This window comes from Hylobates moloch, unplaced genomic scaffold, assembly GCF_009828535.3.
Source record: "Hylobates moloch isolate HMO894 unplaced genomic scaffold, HMol_V3 SCAFFOLD_2, whole genome shotgun sequence".
Taxonomy (NCBI): domain Eukaryota; kingdom Metazoa; phylum Chordata; class Mammalia; order Primates; family Hylobatidae; genus Hylobates; species Hylobates moloch.
In genome coordinates, this window is record NW_026652277.1 from 24,774,433 (window position 1) to 24,797,512 (window position 23,080).

General features: G+C 40.8%; 1 protein-coding gene and 1 long non-coding RNA gene across 2 annotated transcripts in view; one reads left to right on the top strand and one right to left on the bottom strand.

The window, feature by feature from the left end:
- HADH (hydroxyacyl-CoA dehydrogenase) overlaps nt 1–14,022 on the bottom strand; it is a 48,072-nt gene extending 34,050 nt beyond the window's left edge. Inside the window, exon 1 of the mRNA XM_032171605.2 lies at nt 13,788–14,022. Coding sequence (XP_032027496.1) covers nt 13,788–13,919 — 132 coding nt within the window. The 5' untranslated portion in view covers nt 13,920–14,022. The remainder of the gene's footprint in view (nt 1–13,787) is intronic.
- A 94-nt stretch (nt 14,023–14,116) lies between these two features.
- Nucleotides 14,117–23,080, top strand: part of LOC131382127 (uncharacterized) — a 74,085-nt gene continuing 65,121 nt past the window's right edge. The window contains exon 1 of the long non-coding RNA XR_009211321.1: nt 14,117–14,286. This is a non-coding gene — a long non-coding RNA (uncharacterized LOC131382127). The remainder of the gene's footprint in view (nt 14,287–23,080) is intronic.

The following is a 23,080-nucleotide window of genomic DNA, read 5'->3' on the forward strand; positions in this document are numbered from 1 at the left end:
TATTCTGCTGCATCTAGATGGTGCCATCTGGGGATAATGGGAGACAGTGACAGATCATCAGGCATTAGATTCTCACAAGGACACGAAACCTAGATCCCTCACATGCACAGTTCACAATAGGATTCATGCTCCTATGAGAATCTAATGCCACTCTTGATCCAACAGGAGGCAGAGCTCAGGCAGTAATGCAAGTGATGGGGAGCGGCTATAAATACAAATGAAGCCTTGCTAGCAGCACACATCCTTCTATGTGGCCTGGTTCCTTACAGGCCATGGACCAGGAGTTAGGGACCCCTGCTCTGGAGGGGACGAGCACTGTGTCCTCACATGGCCGAAGGGAGAAAAGGCAAAGTTGGTCTCTCAAGCCCCTTTAAATGGCACTAAGCTGTTCATGAATACAGAACCCTCATGACCTAATCACCTCCTAAAGGCCTTATCTCTTAATAGTGCTGCACTGGGGATTCAGCTTCAACATAAATTTTGGAGGGAACACAAACATTCCTATCAGAGTAGCTTCCTCCACCACCACTGCTGCATGAAATTAGATACAGTTGGTCCCCTCTTTATCTGTGGTTTTACTTTCTGTAGTTTCAGTTACCAACAGTCAACTATGGTCCAAAAATATTAAATGGGAAATTATAGAAATAAATGATGCATGTTTTAAATTGCATGTCATTCTGAGTAGTGTGATGCAATCTTGTATTGTCCTGCCTGGGAGGAGAATCATCACTTGGTCCAGCATATCCACACTGTAAACTACCCAATCCATTAGTCACTTGATAGCTGACTGGGTTATCAGATCAAAAAGACATAGTATATATAGGATTTGGTACTATCTGCAGTTTCATGCATCCACTGAGGGTCTAGGAATGTACTCCCTCCCCTCGTAAGGGGGGACTACTGTAACTTATCAATGGTCTACTAAATTGCTAAAGTCAATGCCTGTGCTTGGGCTTCATCTTCTACAATAGCCCTGCACATTGCTAATAAAAGTTTCACTTTTGAAACTCTTCAGTTTCTTATCTGTCTGTTCCTTTTAGCCATATTAATTGACCTCTCTTGATCTTCTAAGCCTATAAACAAGGACATCCTTCAAGGTTCTGTTTCCAATATAATTTCCTTCTGAAATTCCAATCATTCTCATACTTCCAACTGTGCCTGAAACCAAAATAATCTATTTAAGCTGCAGTCATCACCTTGACCCTAAAATCAATTCTCCTTGGCCTTCATTAATGGCACCACTATTCTGTAGGTCACAATTTTCTGGACAACACTTTTTCCTTAAACCCAACCCTTAACTGCTGTCCAGAAATGTTCTATCCATTATTCAGGCCCATTTCAAATGCTACCCTCTCCATGAAGCCTTTTCCTAAATGAATGTACTTTCTATTTTGAAACCTCAGAGCTAGATTTTTACTGCTCTTATTGTACTACTTTACACCAAAGTAAACTGTGTCATTTAGATCTCTGTCTAATCTCTGCTCTTAGATTTAAAATCCCTTAATGGCAGAAATTGATTTGGTCTTTGTATCCCTTAGTACTTATCACATGCCTTGAATATGATAGCTGTTCAATAACTGCTAAATAACAAATGCTTTGGATGGTAGTAACCTGATTCTGTAGTCTTCCCCAGCCACACCACGTCTCCTTCCTCTGTGCCATCTCATGGCTCTGTGCCCTTGCTCATGTGGTTTCCTCTGCCAGACATGTCCTGCTCCCTCACTGCTGCTTCATGGACTTCAACTTACCCTTCATAATCTAACATGGACACCACCTCTCCTTTAGTGAAACTTCTCCCAACCCTTAGTAGAGCTAATCACTTCTTCTTTGTGCCTCTAGTGATTTACAGATACAGCAGATCTTTTGTGCAGGAATTCAAATACTGAAAGAAAATAACTGGGTGTGGCGCTGGTGTGAACCACCAATGGCTGCTCAGTTATGTAATGGCAGCCCAGTCCCCAGGATGTGAACAGAACAGAGAAATAAAAACTTAACTGGTTATAGACTATTTCATGTCATAAGAATCTCACTGATTTCAGAATAAAACTTATTAACCAACCAGAGCATAGGAGAAATCCCAGATGTGAAAGATGAATGATACACTTGAAATAGAAAAGCTAACCATACCAACCTTTTCTTCTTTAAAAAACTGATATGTAATAGCTGTACATATTTTTGGGGTACATGTGACATTTTGATACCTGCCTAAAATGTGTAATGATCAAATCAGGGTACTGGGATATCCAACACCCTGAACACTTATCTTCTCTTTGCCAACACCAACTTTAGATGATGAAATCAAGATAGTATGGAGAGACCTTTCAAAAGTGCTGTTGCATCATCCACTTCAGATTGTCAAGCTGCTGTTACCACAAATCCCATAGGGTGGTTAGGGTGGTTAGGAACACTCCTATCTGCATAGGGTGGTTAGGAACACTCCTATCTGCAGGCCAACTAGAATTTCCAGTAAATTTCCAGTAAATACAAATTCCATAGAATTTCCAGTAAACACAAATTTCATAAACATACAGGCAGTACAATGTATACATGTATCTTTTTTTAACATAAGCCTTTTTAATGTCCCTTTTTCCTTAGTGTAAGATATATATACACACTATATGTCATATCACATCTTAAGTATTTAAAAACCATACTTTAAGGTAAGGTATGTAAACTATTATAACTTTCATCTGTTTCAGATCAAATCCCAGATATGACAGGTAGGCTGTCTGTGCCTTCATTACAATTAGTTGTTCATACCTGTATTTCTTCCACTACACAGTAGGTTTCTCAAGAGCAGCAATCACATCTTACTTTTTACCTGGCCTGATGTCTAGCACAAGGGAGATATTTCCTACTCATGAAATGAACACTTGAATGACAGAGCTATTTTTTCATAAGCCTCAATTTGTAAATTATTTTAGAAATAAGTTCTCAAGAAGTCATGACTGGTTTTGTTGGTAGAAACCTTTATGACAAACTTTGTGTAAGCTTCAAGTTACTTTAAAATTATGAGAAATCACATTATTAGTTTGAAAAGGATAGTAAGAAAAAAAAGGAGCTAATAGCCAGAGTCTTTAGTCAATTACTAAGTGGAAAAAACGCCACAAAAGTCTCTCTCTGTTATTTTGGTGAGCAGATTAACTGCTTTCTAGTACTGGTGGTTGTGATGCTAGGTAAAAGGGGAAATGTAGGGCAGTTGCTATGCATTGCCCAGTGCAAGATCAATATTCTTTAAGTGGTATCCAGCCCTGTGATTTCAAAATGGATGTGTGCTTAATTCACTCCAACATGTGAATGTTTCTTATACCTTTCATCCAAGAGGCTGTAAGTAAGGCCAGAGGCATGCCAACCCTGTGTCTGTGCCTGTCTGTGAGGGGCACATGTGTGAATCAGGTCAGAGATGGCCACAGACACACAAGCTCACTGCTCTCCAACACAGGTTTCTTCTCTATCACAGAAGGGAAACTAACACACCCAACTTCTCAACTACTTTAAGAGATTGGCAAAAGCATTTATTGTTCAGGTTTATTAGCTACAGATAATCAGGATCATCAATTTTGAGAGGAGGAAGACAACCCAGAGATCATTTAGTGTGGTGGCTCTCAAACGTTTTAGCCATGAACACCTTTTTCCATAAGAATGCATATTGAAGACCAACATGTAAAACAAAGGTCAGAGAAGGAAACTTTGCTAACCTTCCAGGAACCATGAAGGAGATTCATGAAATCTCTAATGTCCATCACAGTATAATGTTAAAAACCTCTGATCTATTCATACCCATTAGGATGGCTATTACTAAAAAAATAGAACATAACAAGTGTTGGCAAGAACATGGAGAAACAGGAACCCCTGTGCATTGCTGATGCACTGTAAAATGGTGCAGCTGCTGGGAAAACAGTACAGCAGTACATCCAAAATTATATACCCCAAAATATTGAAAACAGCCACTTGAACAGGTATTTGTAGAATCATGTTCAAGCAGCAATATTCACAATAACCAAAAAATGAAAGCAGCTCAAGTGTCCATTGATAGATGAATGGATAAACAAAATGTGGTCTATGCATACAATGGAATATTACTCAGCTGAAAAAGGATGGGGATTCTGGCACATGCTACAACATGGATGAACCATGAAGATACTATGCTGAGTGAAATAGGCCTGTCACAAAAGGACAAATATTATATGATTCCACATATATGAAGTAACTAGAATAGTTAAATTCATAGAAACAAAGTGAAACAGTGGTTGCCAAGGGATGGGAGCAGGGAGAATGGGGAGTTGCTGTTTAATGGGTACAGAGTTTCAGTTTTGCAACATGAAAATAATTCTGGAGATGGACAGTGCTGATGATTACACAACAATGTGAATGTATAAGGCCACTGAACTGTACCCTTAAAAATGGTTAAGAGGGGCTTGGCATGGTAGCTCACACCTGTAATCCCAGCACTTTCGGAGGCCAAGGCGGGCGGATCACCTGAGGTCAGGAGTTCAAGACCAGCCTGTCCAACATGGCAGAAACTCGTCTCTACTAAAAAATATAAAAATTAGCTGGGCGTGGTGGCGGGCGCCTGTAATCCTAGCTACTTGGGAGGCCAAGGCACGAGAATTGCTTGAACCTGGGAGGCAGAGGTTGCAGTGAGCCAAAATCACGCCACTGCACTCCAGCCTGATGACAGAATGAGATTCTGTCCCCCGCCCCCCAAAAAAAAAGGTTAAGAGAGTAAATTTTATGTTATGTATATTTTACCACAACTGAAACAAAAACAACCTATAATTAGCCAGGCGTGGTGGCACATGCCTGTAATCCCAGCTGCTTGGGAGGCTGGGGAAGGAGAATCACTTGAACCCAGGAGGGTTGAATCCGGAGGTTGCAGTGAGCCAAGATTGTGCCACTGCACTCCAGCCTGGGTGACAGAGTGAGACTCCGTCTCAAAAAAACAAAAAGATATGTCATACATATAGGCAATAGTGTTCCATCTGAAATGCAGTTCTGTGTGAGGTACTTCTGTCTGTGTCACTTACTCCACCAAACTTCCATGGCTCCTCATGATCAAATCAAGCTCAAATTCTACAAATGGCATGCAAGGCCCTTAAAGGACTGGGATTCACCTCCTCTCCAGACATATCACTCACTATTGCCTCATGCATGACAGTCTTAACACCACCACAAGGCCAGTAGCTCCCTACATCTGCCTCTCAACTCCAGCCCTTCTCTTGGCCTCACCTTCTCCCCAACTTCACCTATTAACTAAGCCTAAAAATCGGCCGGGCGCAGTGGCTCACACCTGTAATCCCAGCACTTTGGAAGGCTAAGGCGGGCAGATCATGAAGTTAGGAGTTAGGGACCAGCCTGACCAACATGGTGAAACCCTGTCTCTACTAAAAATACAAAAATTAGCCAGGCGTGGTGGTGCACACCTGTAATCCCAGCTCCTCGCAAGGCTGAGGCAGAAGAATTGCTTGAACCTGGGAGGTGGACACTGCAGTGAGCCAAGATCGTGCCTCTGCACTCTAGCCTGGGTGACAGAGTGAGACTCCATCTTAAAACAAAACAAAACAAAGAATCATTTCCAGATAGTAAGCCTACTCCCCAAGATCCTCTCAGCCCTAAGCTAGATGTCCCCCCACGTGCCCTGTAACATCCCTGCATCTGTGTACCACAGCACCTACCAAACTATGTTACAGTAATCTGAACTCTTCTACTGTAGGCTCCTGACCAAATGGCATTCATCTTTGTACACTGAGAACCTAGACCCTGCCTGGCTGTGGCTGGCCCTCAGGGAATGTTGACTGAATAAACACATTTGTTGGTAAAGTCAAGATGAGACCTGGTGGCTCTTTCCACTGCTGTAGCTGATGGCCTCTCCTGATAACGTAAGCTCTATTTAGAAAATAACTGCAGAGAAACAAGTACAATTCATTCTCCTGAGTCATGCAGTAACACCCAAGTTACCACCAACTTTCTGGGATGGAGAAGGCAGTGGAGAAGTGAACCACAAAAAAAGAAAGGCCTTCTTTTTCTCCTTTCATAGACATCTGTTATTTTTACAACAAATGAGGAGGACTCTTCCTGGCAGTTTAACTTGAGTGACCATAATTTAAATCAACCCACTGAGAACTCATATTTTATATTACAGTGACCTACACGCTGGTAAGACCTTGAGGACAAGCAGTCTGCAATGGAAAAAAAATATTTGAAGGCTATGTCCTCAGCTCCATGACTTTTCTAGGCCTGGTGGAAGGCAGGCCTAGCTAGAGAGGAAATATTTTTAGACACGGGTGCTTCAGTTGTAAAAATAGGCTAAGTGACTAGCACATGTGTCAAAGCCCCAGAGTACTCTGACCACAGGACCAAGTAAACATGCCAAGCAGAAGCACACTGGATTTATTTATCTTTGTAGATGTATCAAGAAGATTTGAAGCAGCTTTCTCTGAAGCACAACTTGAGTGGTGAGTCTATGAGACCTACATCAACTGGCATGGTGACTGGTCTCCCTATCATCTCCTTCCTCAACAGTTCCACTGGATGTCCCATGTGCCCAGACATTACAAGGAGGGCCACCGTTTTCATCCTCTCTCCGGAAAATCCCAAAGTTATGCAAACTATCTACCACACATGATTTCTGACTTTCTCCAGATCCCCAGAATAAGTAGACTGAGTCAGGGCTCCCTGAGGCCAACTGCGCTTCAGAGGCTGCAGCGCCTTAACAGCAAGTCCTGCCTTTTACGGTTGTCATGGTTTGATCCAGAAAGGAAAAAAGTCATACGACAGTTGCATCTCTCAGGGCTGGCATTTCTGGGTTTATGATTGTCTCTGGTTGTGTAATGTCTTGAACTCTGCCATCAGCACAAGTTGTCTTCCCTGACTTCAACAATTAGCAAAAGGTGTTCTGTTGAGGATGTCAACCACCACCACCACAACCAGCTGGTTTGTTCTTTTTTTGTTTGTTTTTTGAGAAGGAGTCTTGCTCTGTTGGCCAGGCTGGAGTGTAGTGGTGTGATCTTGGCTCACTGCACCCTCTGCCTCCTGGGTTCAAGCAATTCTTCCACCTCAGTCTCCTGAGTAGCTGGGACTGCAGGTGTGTGTACCATGCTCAGCTAATTTTTGTATTTTTAGTAGATACAGGGTTTAACTTTGTTGGCCAGTCTAGTCTCGAACTCCTGACTTCAAAGTGATCCGCTTGCCTCAGCCTCCTGAAGTGATGGGATTACAGGCGTGAGCCACCACACCTGGACTGGTTTTTTCTTCAAACAGTTAAATTAATTGGCCAGACTCCTTTATTAGACTTCAAATTTTACATTTCAAAAAGTATTTCTAAAAGGCAAAGAAAGTGTGCACCCATTTTTAGACTAGAATTGTGTTACATAGTTTTTTTTAAACTCAGTAAGTGTGTAGGTTTCATAATAACCCAGATAACCTCTCCCAGACTTCTCACCTCCCACAAATTCTGAAAAGGTAAAGGGATAACCAGACATGTCAACGGCATGGTTATATTTAAGAATCCTTGGAAGATGTTGCTATGATGGACATTTTCCGGGTAGAGGAGAGTTATAAATCCAAATGTCTCTCCAGGAAGACTAATATGACAATGTTTGCCATGATGAGTGGGCTTTTTCTTTTAGTTTTTGCTGAAAGGACCAATTAAGAGGCTCCTATGACAATTCAGGTTAACACACCTGGTCTAGGAACTGCAAAGGAGAGGGCAGAGGAAAGAGCTCTCCCCTGACCGAAAAGTTACAGAGCCTTTTCTGGTATGGAGACACTGATTGTGATCCCATCTTCAGAGTACATGTGGCTGGAAGAACAACTGCAGCAACAGGAGGGGCAAGCTCTCTGGAAAAGCTGGAGGGGTAAGAGGGAGGGAACATAATGAATTAGATCTTGGCAAGTGAGTTTGAGTCTGCCATGGGCAGAAGGATGGCAGCACAGCACCCTGCTGTAGACGACCAGCAGGCAGACTAACTTTGAGTCCAGAGCTAAGGAGACGTCAACCTGGGATGTACTGATTCCAGAGAGCCACAGAGGAGCCCCTGCCATGGATGCCACACTTCTCCCCACAATACAGCACAGGCCAGAGGTGCAGGCAGAACTGAATTCAGGCTTGGGGATTTACAGGCAGCAGAACAGAAAAGAAACTCAAGTTCTGGCCCCAGCTCTGCCTCCGACCATTGACCCCAGGAACCATCTCTGCAGGGGTTATTATTATAATGGTCATATGAAATTAAATAAATCAAAATTATTTGAACAGAATAAAGTGTCATATTTTGTAGAGTGGTTTGAGCTCTACGAAAGCCAGTAAATGGTACACTGAGATTATGTTTCTCAATAACCCACATAAATAAGTCTTAACATCTTTAGAATTGCTAGAACTCCCTATATCAGAACTCTTCCGACAGTGAAGACAACCTAAGAGAAATCCTCACTAGATCAGGTCTGATGGGTCTATGTGAAAGCAGCTAATATTTATCAGACAGTTACTATCAAATACACTAATGCTATTCTAGGAGCTTGTATATTAGTTCATTTAACTTTTATAACTGTGAGGTGAGTCTCATTATTCCCAGGTAAGTAAAGAGGCAGAGAGGAGTTAAGTGATTCGCCCGAGGTTCCTAAAGGCAGGATAGGAAGGCTAGCATCTAAACCCTGGCAGGGACCTCATAGCCTGTACTTTTGAGATTAGAATACCACTACCAGAAATAATAACATCATGAATATAACAGGGGGAGCCACAGAGAACATTCACATTATCTTCCTGTGGTCCTAGTAGAACTAGAGAGTGAGGTGTGTGTGCCTACCACAGATAAGGAAGAGAGAAGGGAGACGGGAAGAAAGAAGAAACTCAAGCAAGGGGCAAGTGACTAAAGCTGGAGGCAGGACATGGCAGGAAAACGCCAAAACCTGACTGACTGAAATACCATTTCTGCTCTAAAAAATGTCCAAACATATCCCATAACATTATTTTCCGTTGCCTATGAGCCCTACCTCTTCTACCCTCTGGGAATGACAGTATCTCCAACCTCACCTTAAGTCCAATAACTAATAAGCTAATAGAGGGTGGTTCTACATCCCAGTACCTCAACCAAGAGCAGAGAACAGCCCAACAAAGATAAGCAACAACTCGGGAAGTGGGGGGAAAACTTCATAACAAACAGACACATCTCATGCCCTTCAGCAGGAAGGTAACAACTGGGAGTACAAATATTCCCTCCATAAGGAATAGTCAAAAGGAGAGCTTACAGCCAGGTAACTGTGCCGGTCTCCTGTGATCCTGAAACTTCTCCTAGGCGTCTGTACTGCTTTGCAAGCAAAGCAGTACTGTACTGTACAGCTCAACAGAGCTGTACTCACAGTAGAAGAGAATAAAGCTGAAAAAATACAAAACAACTCTGATCACTCTTTTTCAGCATGAGGAAATGCAGATTGGGGGCAAGAAGAAGAGATGAGAGATCAAATCCAGTGTCTGGTGAGAAGCTTTCAGGTCTACCTGAATCCTTATCAAGCATGGTAAAGTCACACAAAATGCCTGCAACGTAGCAGGCTCTCCCTGCCCTTACTTTGTTTTTAATAGCCAAAGAAGCTCTCTCTAGAAAAAATACGCACTTTCTGCTTTTTAAAAAGGAGAAAGAAAAAAAAAAGCAAGCTTTGGAAGAGAAGAACCTACCCCCAACCCCTTTAAGATGCAAACTTTCTCACTTCCTCAAAGAAGAGTAGTGCACTAAAAAGAAGGCTGCACCAGAGAGCATGTAAAGTGTCTCAAGGAGGACATCTGAAGTGCCCTGTTCCCAGGGAGCCCACCGGCTGGCTCCTCACAAGTAATCTAATGAAAGCTATGCATTCTCTCTGGGCTCCTCATATGAAAAAACCCAATGTATGAAGCAAAGCCTAGAAAGGATTCAATACTGGAGAAATGCACACAGCTACCAGCTTTCTTCCTTTCTTGTTTTCCTCTTTATAAAGCGAAAAAACAACTTGTTCCCCACTCAAGGCTCATTTAATCCTATAAGCTTCTTTGCTGGCCTAAGTATCCAGTGAAGATAAATTAGCAATCAAAACCAAGTCAGAAGTGTATAATAAGCAAACATGTGAAACAAGTTAACTTTAAATATTAACCTGCAGTCTAAGGGATTCTTTTTTTTTTTTAATTTAAAACAAACAAAAGAAATGACAGGCAAAGTAGATACTCTTGGAAAATACACATGTACAAATGGCCTGTGCTCTGATCAAATGTAATTAAGCACTGAACTTGTCTTAAATTGCTTAATTGCTTGAGAAATGCATCAGGCTCCCACAAAATCTATTTAAATACTTTTTCATCCTTCTGAGCACAAACTGAAACACGTGTTTAAAATGACAAAACTATTAAAATTATAAGCAGAACTGTACCTTGACTAACATTAAAACTATGTCAGAAAGTTCAAGAAAATTAAGCTAATGAAAATCAGTAAGATAACCTCGATACTAGTTTGTGATTGTACTTTTATGGCTTTACTAAAGTTTAACAATAAAATGGGGGGTAAGTAAAAAGTGTTCTCCCTCCTTTCAGAGGTCCCTGAAAAACATACCCGCTGCAGCATCAGCGGGTATATGCATTCAAGATTAAGCAAGATGGAACAGGGAATCATGACCAATATTCTCCATCTAAACATTACAGGCCTACCTCAGCAGCTATGATCAGGATGGGAGTGGATATGAGGCGAAAAGGGCAAAAGGACAAGGACAACTGCAATGAAGATGATGATTATTATTTTTATTTATCTTTTTGAGACGGAGTCTCGCTCTGTTGCCCAGGCTAGAGTGCAGCGGTGCGATCTTGGCTCACTGCAACCTCCGCCTCTCAAGTTCAAGCGACTCTTCTGCCACAGCCTTCCAAGTAGGTGGGACCACAGGCGCATGCCACCATGCCTGGCTAATTTTTTTGTATTTTTAGTAGAGACGGGGGTTTCACCATATTGGCCAGGCTGGTCTCGAACTCCTGACCTCAGATGATCTGCCCGCCTCAGCCTCCCAAAGTGCTGGGATTACAGGCTTGAGCCATCATGCCGGGCTGAAGATAATTATTATAAAGGCAGCTAACTTTCTGTGAACTCTTATTATATGCCAGACACTGTGTAAGTGCTTGACATATGCTAATTCATTCAATTCTCTCCCTGCGGGGCCAGTACTAGTATTAGTCTACTTTAGAGATGAGAAAACCGAGACACAGAGGTAAAGTAACTTTCCCATGTTAACACAACATGAGACAGAGCTAGCATGCAGACCATCCAACTTCCTATACTGAACTGTAGCCCATCTGTACTCAAAACACATCAACTAATTCGTCTCTGGCACTCAATAAGCAAAACAGATTTACCCTATGCCAAAAGCTGTTGGTCCAAGGAGCATAAAGAATGAAGCAATACTGCCTAGAACTGCATGCTACAGGGTAGAGTGCAAAACCAGATCAGCTAAACCACTGCAAAGCATTGCTCACAAATGTTTTACAGGATCAGAGCTGTCAACTAAAGTAACTGAGGTTTTTCCAAACTGTGTTACATAAGGATGGAACTACTGTTTCTTATGGTTGTCCACTTTATACATTTCTGGTCTTTAAAACCTTTCAGAATGACCGTTCCATTATGTGTCCAGCCTATGGCATAAATAGCTTTTTTTTCCCATAAGTTTCAAAAGGTACTCCCTGGTCCACCTATTTAAGAGTTTGATTGACAAGCACAAGCCTGTGTTCTCCATTAATGTCAATCATTTCTCCTTACTCCTTTGTCAGGTGAAAGCTCCAACACCATACCTCTAATTTTATGTATTGCCCCTCTGCCTTTTAATGCAACACAACATCCATTTTTGGCTAATGATGGATGCAGCATTCAAAGAACTAAGTACCCTGATTTTCTACAAAAGTTGAAGTGATGCTTTCTACTTAGTTTCTAATCCTTTTCCACTGCTATCTTCAAGGACACCAGCTACAAGTTTCTGGATCCATTTCCCATAATGTTCCTGGAGGCTGCTTAAGGCCCTAATATTTTGTTACTAAGATGTTGTTAAAACGTTTTTAAAAAACACATTGTTCTATTCCTGCTCACAACAAATCTCACTCTCACAACCTTGGGAGAGTTTGGTGGAGCCTGGGAATACAAAGTACTCAAACTAAACTTTCTCTTGAGTATAACCTGTGGAACTCTTAGGTTAAAGGGAATTCCTCCTCCCAGTCCACATACAACATAGATTATGGGGATACTATAACCTAGCAGCCAGGGGATCCACAAAATAAAAAGGGCAATGTATGTCCAAAATTACGGTCTCAGAGAAAATGGGAGACTGTAAGAAGTCATATAAATAAAACATAACAGGGATATAGCTTTTAGAAGAAAATGCAATCAAATAAAAACGCTGTAAAAAACTTGCCAAGGAGAAGAAAATTGAGATATATAATACCTAATAGTAAAAGGTTTTTTATGTTTTTAAAAAGCAAGCATGAAAGCGTGGACTTGGCTGGAAACAAGACACTGAAAAAGTAAACTCTCTCATGACTGTAGCCACAGTAGTACTGTCCCCAAGAAAAATTAGATGACTATAACCGCCTCCCCCAACAAACCAAGTTGCAAAGGACTGAAATGCTAAGAATATAATCAGCTAGGATACGAAAACCATGGTTCTCCAATGTGAGCTGAAATGGAATAATTAAAAAAAAAAAAGTACAAGCATTACAGTAGCCAGGTAATCAATCACTCGCACAACTGAGCCTGAACCACAGCTCAGCAGAACAATGGAAAAGCCCTGAAGATGTACAATGCATAAAAGACTTGTTCTGGCTGGGCGCAGTGGCTAACACCTGTAATCCCAGCACTTCGGGAGGCCAGGCGGGCGGATCACCTGAGGTCAGGAGTTCGATATCAGCCTGATCCACAAGGTGAAACCCTGTCTCTACGAAAAATATAAAATTAGCCGGGCGGGGCGCCTGTAATCCCAGCTACTCCGCAGGCTGAGGCAGGAGAATCGCTTGAACCCGGGAGGCGGAGGTTGCAGTGAACCGAGATCGCGCCATTGCACTCCAGCCTGGGTCAAAGAGTGAGACTCCAACACACACACACACACAAAAAAGAGAGAGAGAGACAGAGACTTATTCCGCTGCAGCGCCAAAATCGCCAGCTCAGAACTCTGCACAGACGGCACTATTTCAAAGGTCAAAACCAGGACCTCAGCAATCTTCCATTAGGTGACTTTACAAAGTGCTACAAAAGTCATGACTATTACTATTCTTTACAACCTAGGAAGCGAAGGAAAGACCGGGGAGAGCCGGGAGGCCGTTTAGGAGAGAAAACTACTTTGACAAAGACTGCACAATTACAGAATAAAAATCAAAAATAACTGATAAAATTAAAACTGATCGCAGTTCATGTCTTTGGCAGCAAACTCCCGTTTGAGCCGAGCAGGAACAAACGCGTTATGCCTGAACCTTGTGCACATATAATTCTTTCTTCTCTCGCACGCCCCGCTTCCAAAATGCTTTCACCGCCACTCTCCGTGGAACCTTCAGCGGGCCCTGGGGGCGGCCAGAATTTTCCAAACGAGGAAACTGAGGATCGGCCCAGAACCCTGAATTTTTAGGGGAGTGAGACTTGGGCCCTCACAGGCCCAGACGCGAGATATTTCAACTACACCGGGGAGGGGCGGGGTGAAAACTCCCGGGTGTCGGGCTGGCGCAGGCCCCTCGCGGCCGGTCCCGCCAGCGCTTCCACCTCAGGGTGGGCGGCCAAGCGCGTGGGCACGCTGCAGGGAGGGCCGCTCACCTGTGCAATGCCGGCGCCCATCAGCCCGCCGCCGATGACCGTCACGTGCTTGACGATTATCTTCTTGGCCGAGGCCGAGGCGGTGGACGAGGAGGACACGGAACGCATGAACTGCCTGGTGACGAAGGCCATGGTGTGGCAGCGGCGGCGACAGCGAGGAGACGCGGGCGGGGAAGACGCGCGAGGCGGGCAGCCGCGGAAAGCCAGACCCTGGGGGCGGGGACCTACGCTGCCCTGCCGCCCGCGCGCCCCCGGCGCCACCGTGACGTCACAGGGCGGGGGGGCGGGGCCTCGAGTCCCGCTCTGCCCATTGGTCCGGGCTGTAACGCCCCAGCGCTGAGCGGGTATACAAGCGCGGGCTCGCAGCTGTCAGCAGCTGCAGCCCGAGTGAGCGCGAGCTTGAGACCTGCTGAGCAGCGGGACCTGGCGGCTGGCGTTCTGGTGTGGGGCCGAGAACAGACCATTCTTCTGAAAAGCCACTGGCCCCTTGTTCAATGAAGTGAGTGGTGTTGACTCTGTAAATGCTATCCTTTGATGACGTGTGCATATCTAGGCTCTGAAGAAATATGTGCTGCTTGGCTTTGTCGGTAATGGACCCAAAATGTGCACCGTTGGTTGATGTCACCAAATTATCAACTCGGAATTATTTTAATCCCGTGGACAGTGATTGTTTCCCCTAAAAGAGAAAGAAATGCAGACTGCGAACACCCGAAACAAATGTCTAGTGACCCATGAGTTACAATGCAAAAATCAGGCTCAGGGAGGGTAAAGGGAGAGTTGACCTTTAGTTACCCATCTTGACGTTGGACGTCTATCAGTGCAGTGAACATGTGGACGGTTTAAGGTCATAGAGTAACCTTTGTGGAATAACGAATACTATTAGAAAGCATAGGAAAGAATTGTCTTGTCAAATATATGGAAGACTCGATAGCAGCTTGGCCAATCTTCTCACTCAGGTGAATACTTCCTAATTACTGTAACTTAGTGATATAGGATTCTTATTAATTTATTTGCTTTATGTTTAAATATTGTTAACAAGAAAAACTTTAAACAAATTAAGTTTAGCAGAGTTTATTTGAGCAAAGAAAGCATGAATAAGGTAGTATCCTGAGCCAGTAAAGGTTCAGAGAGCTCCAGCCCCTAACAGTGGGCAAGCCGCATTTATAGACAGTATTTTTTGCAGCCTGTAATGGGCTAAAAGCTCCGCTGCGGTGATTGGCTGAGACTTGGCCACTTGTTAGAAGAACATACTCTCAAGTTACATTGCAGTTTATTTACATATTAAGTTTGATTATGCTTTCCGAGGTAGGGAGGCAACTTCAGGCCAGATTTAATTTAATAACAGTTTCCTCCTTTGGATCGACCTCTCAGTTTTACGAGATTGACCAGAACCTTGTTTTGTCTCAGTATGGAAGTCACAATGTCAAATTAGTTGAGTGATTATACTTTCTTCATGTTGTTATTCTAACTGTAATAACACCATTTGGTATACAAAGGATGGCTGCATAGAGACATTGAAGACTCTCGAGGGGAAACAACACATCAGGGAGACTATTATGGCCACGAGAAGGAGTATAGCAATACACTGAGGTACACACCTTAACAGGAGTCTCCGCAAACTGAACTGATCAAAATCAAACAATTCAAAGTTCAGGCAATAAAGATAGTTCAAAGTGTTTGAGTCCAACTGGTCATAGTCTAATTTAGGGCATTATGGCGATTAAGGACTGTTAGAAATGCTTGTTTCTTGGTGCTGTAAAGAAATAGCACTTGAACATAAATTTAATTTCTTTAGCAAGGCCATTTTTACTTTCTGCGGAAAGAGTACACTCGCCAGCAGTTTTGCCACAAGAGTACACCGAACAAAGGAGGCAGGGTCATTTATAACCTGAGCATCCGCCTTACTGTTGTGTCTGGTTTCCATTGCCTGGAACGGGACTTCACATTCTGTATTTGTCTTGATTGGCTAGCAACTTAGAAATTCTTAAAAGAGGCAAAGGCAGAGGAGAACAAAGGAAGGAGGGAGTAACTTGTGGAATGCTGAGAAGGGAAAAACACCTCTAAATAAGGAAGAGGAACAGGCTATGACCTAATGCCCACTTGGACCAGTATAAGCATGCCAGGGCAAATATTTAGGCTAAATTGTGGGAGCTAAGAACATAAAGTACACTGATTTCTTTATTACAGCTAGCAGATATTTAAGAATGTTAGCACAGGTCTTTGAATAAATTTTGCTTCTAAGAGAGGTTACTATTTATTCTTAATTAGATGAGGAGGAAAGTCTTTGAAGAGGAACCTCTACTTTACTTTTTACAAGGACCATAGTTCACTGAATGACCTGATTCAGCCTTATGGCCTGATTTAAAGAGGTATCCATTTTTGTAGTTAGCCTGGTAACACAAGTTATAATAACCTGGAGACCCGCTAAAGAAGCATAAAGATTAGAAAATTTGGAATAGCCTAGCTTGCCTTTCACTACTCAGGATGCCTACAAACCAACCATTAGCTGCTCCCATAAATGTATCATGTGTTCCTTTCCCCTGAGAAGTTTCCTTAATATATTCAGTGGCAATGTTTAGAGAAACAGTAGTATCTGCCATCTTTTAAATTAAGTTTTCTGTAGTAGTAAAATTAGAGGAAAAATAAGTGCAACATTCAGTTTTATTCAGCACCATGCAGAAGCCCCCAGCATGAGCAAAGAGGAGATCCAAAGTTGTGTAATGTTCCATGAAGTGTGTTTGTTGAACACAAATGTTTTGATCCACTGAGAACATTTGAGTAGCTTCTACCCTCTGAACCCCCAGGAGGTCTGACTGGCTACAAATTCAAGATTTTCACCAATTTACAGATTAGTTTCAAATTCCATACAACAGGCACCCTGCTAATGCCAAGAGTAAGTTCCAGCAACTCCATTGGAACCTTTCCTCAGTAGAAACTAACTTATCTTCATCTATTTTTAGGTTGGTGCTTCCTTTGATTATTGACTGTTTTAACCTCTGATTATGAAAGGTATTATGGGAACTTTCAGGGAAGGCTGTTGGGATGTAGGAGCGAGCCAGGCCAAATAGCAAGATCTGAACCAGTAAGGAAACAACAGAGAAGGCAGATTATACACCAACCCAATATAGGCCCTTGGGGGCTTGAAAAGAGGGCCACTTAGTGGTGTTTGAGCCAAGGTCAGTTAAATTTGTCCACCCACAAGTTGGCATAGCTCCTGAATAAAATCCAGTGGTGAACTTACTCTTCTGTGGTCCCTATATAGCATGTTGTAAGGGTGCAAACCACTGGATCTAGTAAAAAGACTTTGCTAGATTTAATCCAGTGAAATCATACAAGCAATTATTTGTACCCACATAGGTAGTCCCCAACGTCTTAAGTATGCAATGCCTGGAAGCACAAGATACCTTTTGCAGTCATCACTCTGATAGTTTTTTTTTAACTTTTATGTACAATTGACACATAATAATTGTACATATTTATGGGGTACAGTGTGATATCTCAATGCATGTATATGTTGAACAATGATCAAATCGGGATAATTATTAAATAATATGTCACTTTAAACATTTATCATTTCTTTTTGGGGATAACATTCAAAATCATCTCTTCTAGCTATCTTGAAATATACAATACATTATTATTATTAGCTGTAGTCATTCTACTGTGTAATAGAATAGCAGCTTTTATTCTTCCTGTCTAACTGTAACTTTGCACCCATTGACCAATCCCCTCTATCCAGATTTTTTATATTTGGTAACAGTTTGGTTATTAACTGGAAAGATCAAGATACTATTTTCAGCAAGTGTAGGAAGGCAGGTAGCAGTGATGTGTAGCATATCAAAGATAACCTTCCTCTCTTTCCTTGGGGTTGCAGGGTGACTGTCATTAGGAACACAGAGAGGCATTAGTGTTAATGTAATTGTTTCCAGATTTTTGAGCATTAGCTCATAAACCCAACAGTTACTCTGGTTTCTTGGAGACCATAAGACTTTGCCAGAGCCATCCACAGAGTATCATCCCAAATTGACAAGGAAATTCAGTTATTTCTGTTGCATACAACATTTTGAGATAACAACTAGAATTATGATTAATAGCCTTATACCAGGACTATTAGATTTCTATTAATTTCTTACAAGTTCTGAAATACATATTAATAGCATATCCATACATATGTAATTCAAAAAAGTCTAGCATTATTTAGGGTTTTCCTAAAGAAAGGGAAGGAATTAGTATTGCAGGAAATAGAGAAAAAAGGAAAAAAAGAGAAGGTTTTCATTATAGCAAAGAACGCTTGATCTGCAATATTAAGAAAGCTGTCTACATATAGGATACCATATGCTTCTAGGGAAAAACTTCCCTGATCAGCTTTATTTCAAGGTCTCCAACAGATTTATAGTTCCAGAAGTCTACAGGACCTCTTTTGTGTTGAGTAATGCAGATCCAAGATTCAAGGCCTTGAAGTTTGCTGCAGAGAAGAACTTGGTGTGGTCCCTTTCAACCGAGTTCAAGTACTGTCTTTCTCTGGAGTTATTTCCAAAAGACCCCCACCTCCAGGTTCTATATTATGAAACACTTGGTTGTCATCAGTTGGTGGGTCACGAAGGACTTCTTTCACTTGCTAAAAATATGCCTTGGCAGAATGCATTCAAGCCTTGCACTATTAAGTCATGTCAGGGTTTATAAGGGGAAGATACATGAGACTTCATTATTAGGGGCTTATGCCTTCCAGTAATTATTAGTAACCAGTATTAGGGGCTTATGCCTTCCAGTAACTATTTTATGAGGGGTCAATTTATGTTTTACAGTGGGAATGGATCTTATTGCCATCAATCAGTAATATCTTTGACCAAGGCAATCCAATCAATTCAGTTAGCTTTTCCTATGCTATTGTGTTTATAATACCTATTTAACTGTTTTACAGCTTGTCCAGTGAAATGCATACCTCTCTGTTGCTGGAAATTTCTCTGGCAATGCCCCGTAAGGGAAACACATTTTCCAATAACCTTTTAGCTATGTTATATCATTGGCCTTCCTGCATTGGAAATCTTCTATACAACCAGAAAACATGCATTTAAAGTGGAAATTGAATGAAAGCCATTTGTAGGTGTTCATGAAATGTATCACCTGAAGTTTTTATTGTCTTACCACAATTATGGGTTTGACAAACCAAACATTGGTTATAAACTATTTTAGCAATTTTGTAACAGTCACCCCACCAATCTTTTTTCATAATTTGAATAATTTTATCTCCTCCATAATGAGTCATGGAGTGCAGAGCTTTTAATATTGGAAGATTTAAGACTCCAGAAGAACCAGGCAGCCATCCAGGTTCTTCATGCATCCAGGCTTAACATTGGATTTACATTCTCTTAAATACCAACTTTGTTTCTCCAATTCAGGTGCTTATAGCACTATTTATTGAATAGGTTTTATCAAATGTAATTTGACTTGGATCAATATTATATAGTTCATTCAAGCTGTATATCTTAATAATTTCAGTACTGGCTTAATTAGCATGAAATTTGGCCCAAGTCATTTCCTTTGTATTATTTTTTATTCTGTGTGACATTAGGTTAGCAGTTTTATGAATCAGTCAATTTCTTCATTAGAGTCCTGGGAATTCTTACCCAACCCAATGGTGTGATTTTAAAGTTATGAGAAACCTGTACTTCTCAGAGTTCTTTCCATAAATCTCCTTGAAGATGAACACTTTAGGCTTATGGTTTCTCAGAAAGTACCAGAGTAAACAATTAACTATCTATGAATGACAAGACTTAAAATGGCCACGACTTTAAAGGTCTGGGAAGAGTTCATTACAATAATGACACAATTGACAAGGAAACTCAGTTACTTCTGTTGTATTCAACATTTTAAGATAATTACTAGAATTATGACTGATAGCCTTATAGCAGAACTATTAGATTTCTATGAATTTTACACAATTTCTCAAATACATAGTAACGCATTCATATAAATATAATTCAAAAAAAGTAGTATTATTTATTATTTTATAATCCTTCCCATATAATTTATCAGATCAGCCCAATTAGTTTAATATGTCTCTTTCTATAAGAAGAGATATCCTTTTGAGATATTCTGAAGGCCCATATGGAAAATCTCAAAGTTAATTCAATTTCAAGAAAAGACTTAATTTAGAATTTTATTTTGGAAAGTTTATAAAAAATATCAAATGTTTAAAACATTTGATCAAAAAAGGATCACAAGTCACTGTGAGCAATAATCATTCATTTAACCAGAGTGATAATTTAAAGACTTCAAAGGCAAATACAGAAAGTTGCAGAGTTGTAACTTACATTTTTTAATAAAGGGGACTCAGTTTTCATAAGTGATCAAAAACCCAATAAAGGCAACATGAAGCACAGGAAATTATCTTGGTAAAATACAGAATCTTTGCTTCCTAGGCCAATTATATAAAAAGTAAAGAAAAACTTTTCATAATTTCCTATCAAGAGCAGGCCAACAATTCAAGAAAACCTTATTGTTTTAACAGAGAGGACTACATTCTAGTTTTGCATCACTGTACTTTTGATACTAATGCTCAACTTTTGGAGAAACTCAAATAATTTTCTTCTAATATTAGCCAGCTTAATCACGCATAAAACTCCATTTATAAGATTCATCTTCCAGAACACTTCTACAACTTCCTTATCTGTTCAGTTCTTGTGCTGTACTTTTCCTCTTCACATTTTGGAACAACCAGTCATTCTATTTGAGGACAAAAGTTACTCTTTTTTTCCCTTAACAAAAAAATTCTCATATCTTATAACCTTTTCTTACCCAGAGCACATCTTAACTTCCTGATATACTTGCATATAGAGTTTTTCTCTATTTCTATTAATTATATATATTAAATAAAATAGATTAATTAGAATTTTTTTTTTTTTATTTGAGATGGAGTCTTGCTCTGTCACCCAGGCTTAAGTGCAGTGGTGCAATCTCAGCTCACTGCAAGCTCTGCCTCCTGGGTTCAAGTGATTCTCCTGCCTCAGGTTCCAGAGTAGCTGGGGCTACAGGCACGTGCCACCATGCCCAGCTAATTTTTGTATTTTTAGTACAGATGAGGTTTCACCATATTGGCCAGGCTGGTCTCGAACTCCTGACCTCGTGATCTACCTGCCTTAGCCTCCCAAAGTGCTGGGATTACAGGCGTGAGCCACCCTGCCCAGCCAATTAGAATTCTTAATCCTTAGTAACTTTAACTGCCACTGAACACTGCAAAGCAAGCAATTGTGAACTGTCTACATCGCCCATGGAACTGCCATATCACTCATCTGTACCTTGGCAAATCTATTAATCATTACTTCTAGAAGCATATGCTTTCTTATAGTACAATTTATCAGTGTCGCCCAGAACACGTTTGTAACAAATATCTTTAGTGTATCAGTAATAAGAAACTGTAGAGGAGACAAAATTTCATCTCTAGCCTCTTAGGTTTTCTTTTTTTATTGCTAGGCCTGAGAATTAAATTGTGGTTTGTACAGATTTCCCTCAAGTTCAGTTTTCCATCTTGATAAGAATGTTAAGACCTTCTAATATAGGAAGGACTGTTTTACATGGGAACTTTATCTTACGTCTGTTTAACTCACTTATTTTTAACAATTATGCATAGATTGTTTATAAAGATGAGACAGTAAGCAGCTAGTCATCATCTAAGTTATTTCTCTTGCTGACATATTTTGTGATCTAGAGGTAACATAAGTTTATTTTACCAGTGAACCTAGGTAGGAAAAGTTATGCGCCTGTATTATATTTAATGCTGAAAATTCTGAAGACATGACTGTTTTAATGAAATCAACAAGATTCTTATTTACCAAGATCACCCAAGTAATGTGAATTTGAAAAGCATTTTAGTTCTTAATTTTCTGAGTGAATACTTCATTTATATTAGCGCTTATTTTTGAAAAACCCAAATAAATAGAGCTCTTTTTCAATTCAATTTGGCAATATCATATGGAGATACAAAAATATCACACATGTGTCATACATACAGATCTGTCCATAAACGTATAAACAGATACAGATCTTCTATAGCTTTCATTTAAAATTTTTAGCCATTTGCCAGGCGCACAATAATATAAAACTCAGTAATTTATTAAAAAATATCTGAACCAGAATTGTTTTCCTGGCCAATAGAATAAGATTTCCTGCCCTCATGGGTAAAGCTTTTAAATAGTATTTGTGAAAAAGATATTTAAGATTTTTTTCATTTGTTTTCTGTAAGCAACCTTATAAAGAGGCAATCTTTGCTTTATTTACTGCTTTAAATGCCTGTACATGCCAATTTAAAAATGTATCCCATTGCTTTGTGGCATTTTGGATTCCTTTTTTAATGCCCCTGCAAATGAACAATTTTATATATGTTAAAATTTCCCCGTTGTAACAACTATAATTCTAAGTCGTCCTAGTAAGGGACATTTTTTAAAAAACACACAGGTTCTAGGCCCATAATTTTTGTGCATAAAGTTAGCTGGCATACCAAAAAGTGGAGTCCCAGATTCTTGGAATCCCAGACTTTTCTTTTCTTTTTTTTTTTTTTTTTCTTTTTGAGAGGGAGTTTTGCACTGTCACCCAGGCTGAAGTGTAGTGGCACGATCTGGGCTCACTGCAACCTCTGCCTCCTGGGTTCAAGTGATTCTCCTGCCTCAGCCTCCCAGGTAGCTGGGATTAAAGGCGCCTGCCACCATGCCTGGCTAATTTTTATATTTTTAGTAGAGATGTGGTTTCACCATATTGGCCAGGCTGGTCTCGAACTCCTAACCTCAGGTGATCTGCATGCCTCAGCCTCCCAAAGTGCTGGGATTACAGGCATGAGTGCCTGGCTGGAATCCCAGACTTTTTTTTTTAATTTGGAGAAATCTATTTTCAAAAGATACTGACCTCGAGCCTCTGACTAGATCCAATCCAGTTACTTAGATCCAATCACATCCCAGACCCAGTCCAGTAAAATTGCTCAAATAAAGTCAGAGAGGTCAAAACAAAAATTCATAGAGCTTGAATTTAAGAGAGAACTCTGCCATGATCCCAGTTGCTGTGAGAGATGAGTGGGCACATAATCCCTGGTGAGTACCTTCACTTGGCCATACTGTGCTCCTGTGTGTCCCTGGAGGTCTGCTTTGGGTCCCACTTCTGACACCAATCTATTAAAATAGATACTTTAGACAAATTAAATTTAGTAGAGTTTATTTGAGCAAAGAAATGGTTCATGAATTGGGTAGCACCTTGAACCAGTAACAATTCAGACAGCTTCACCCAGCAATAGTGGATAGGCAGTA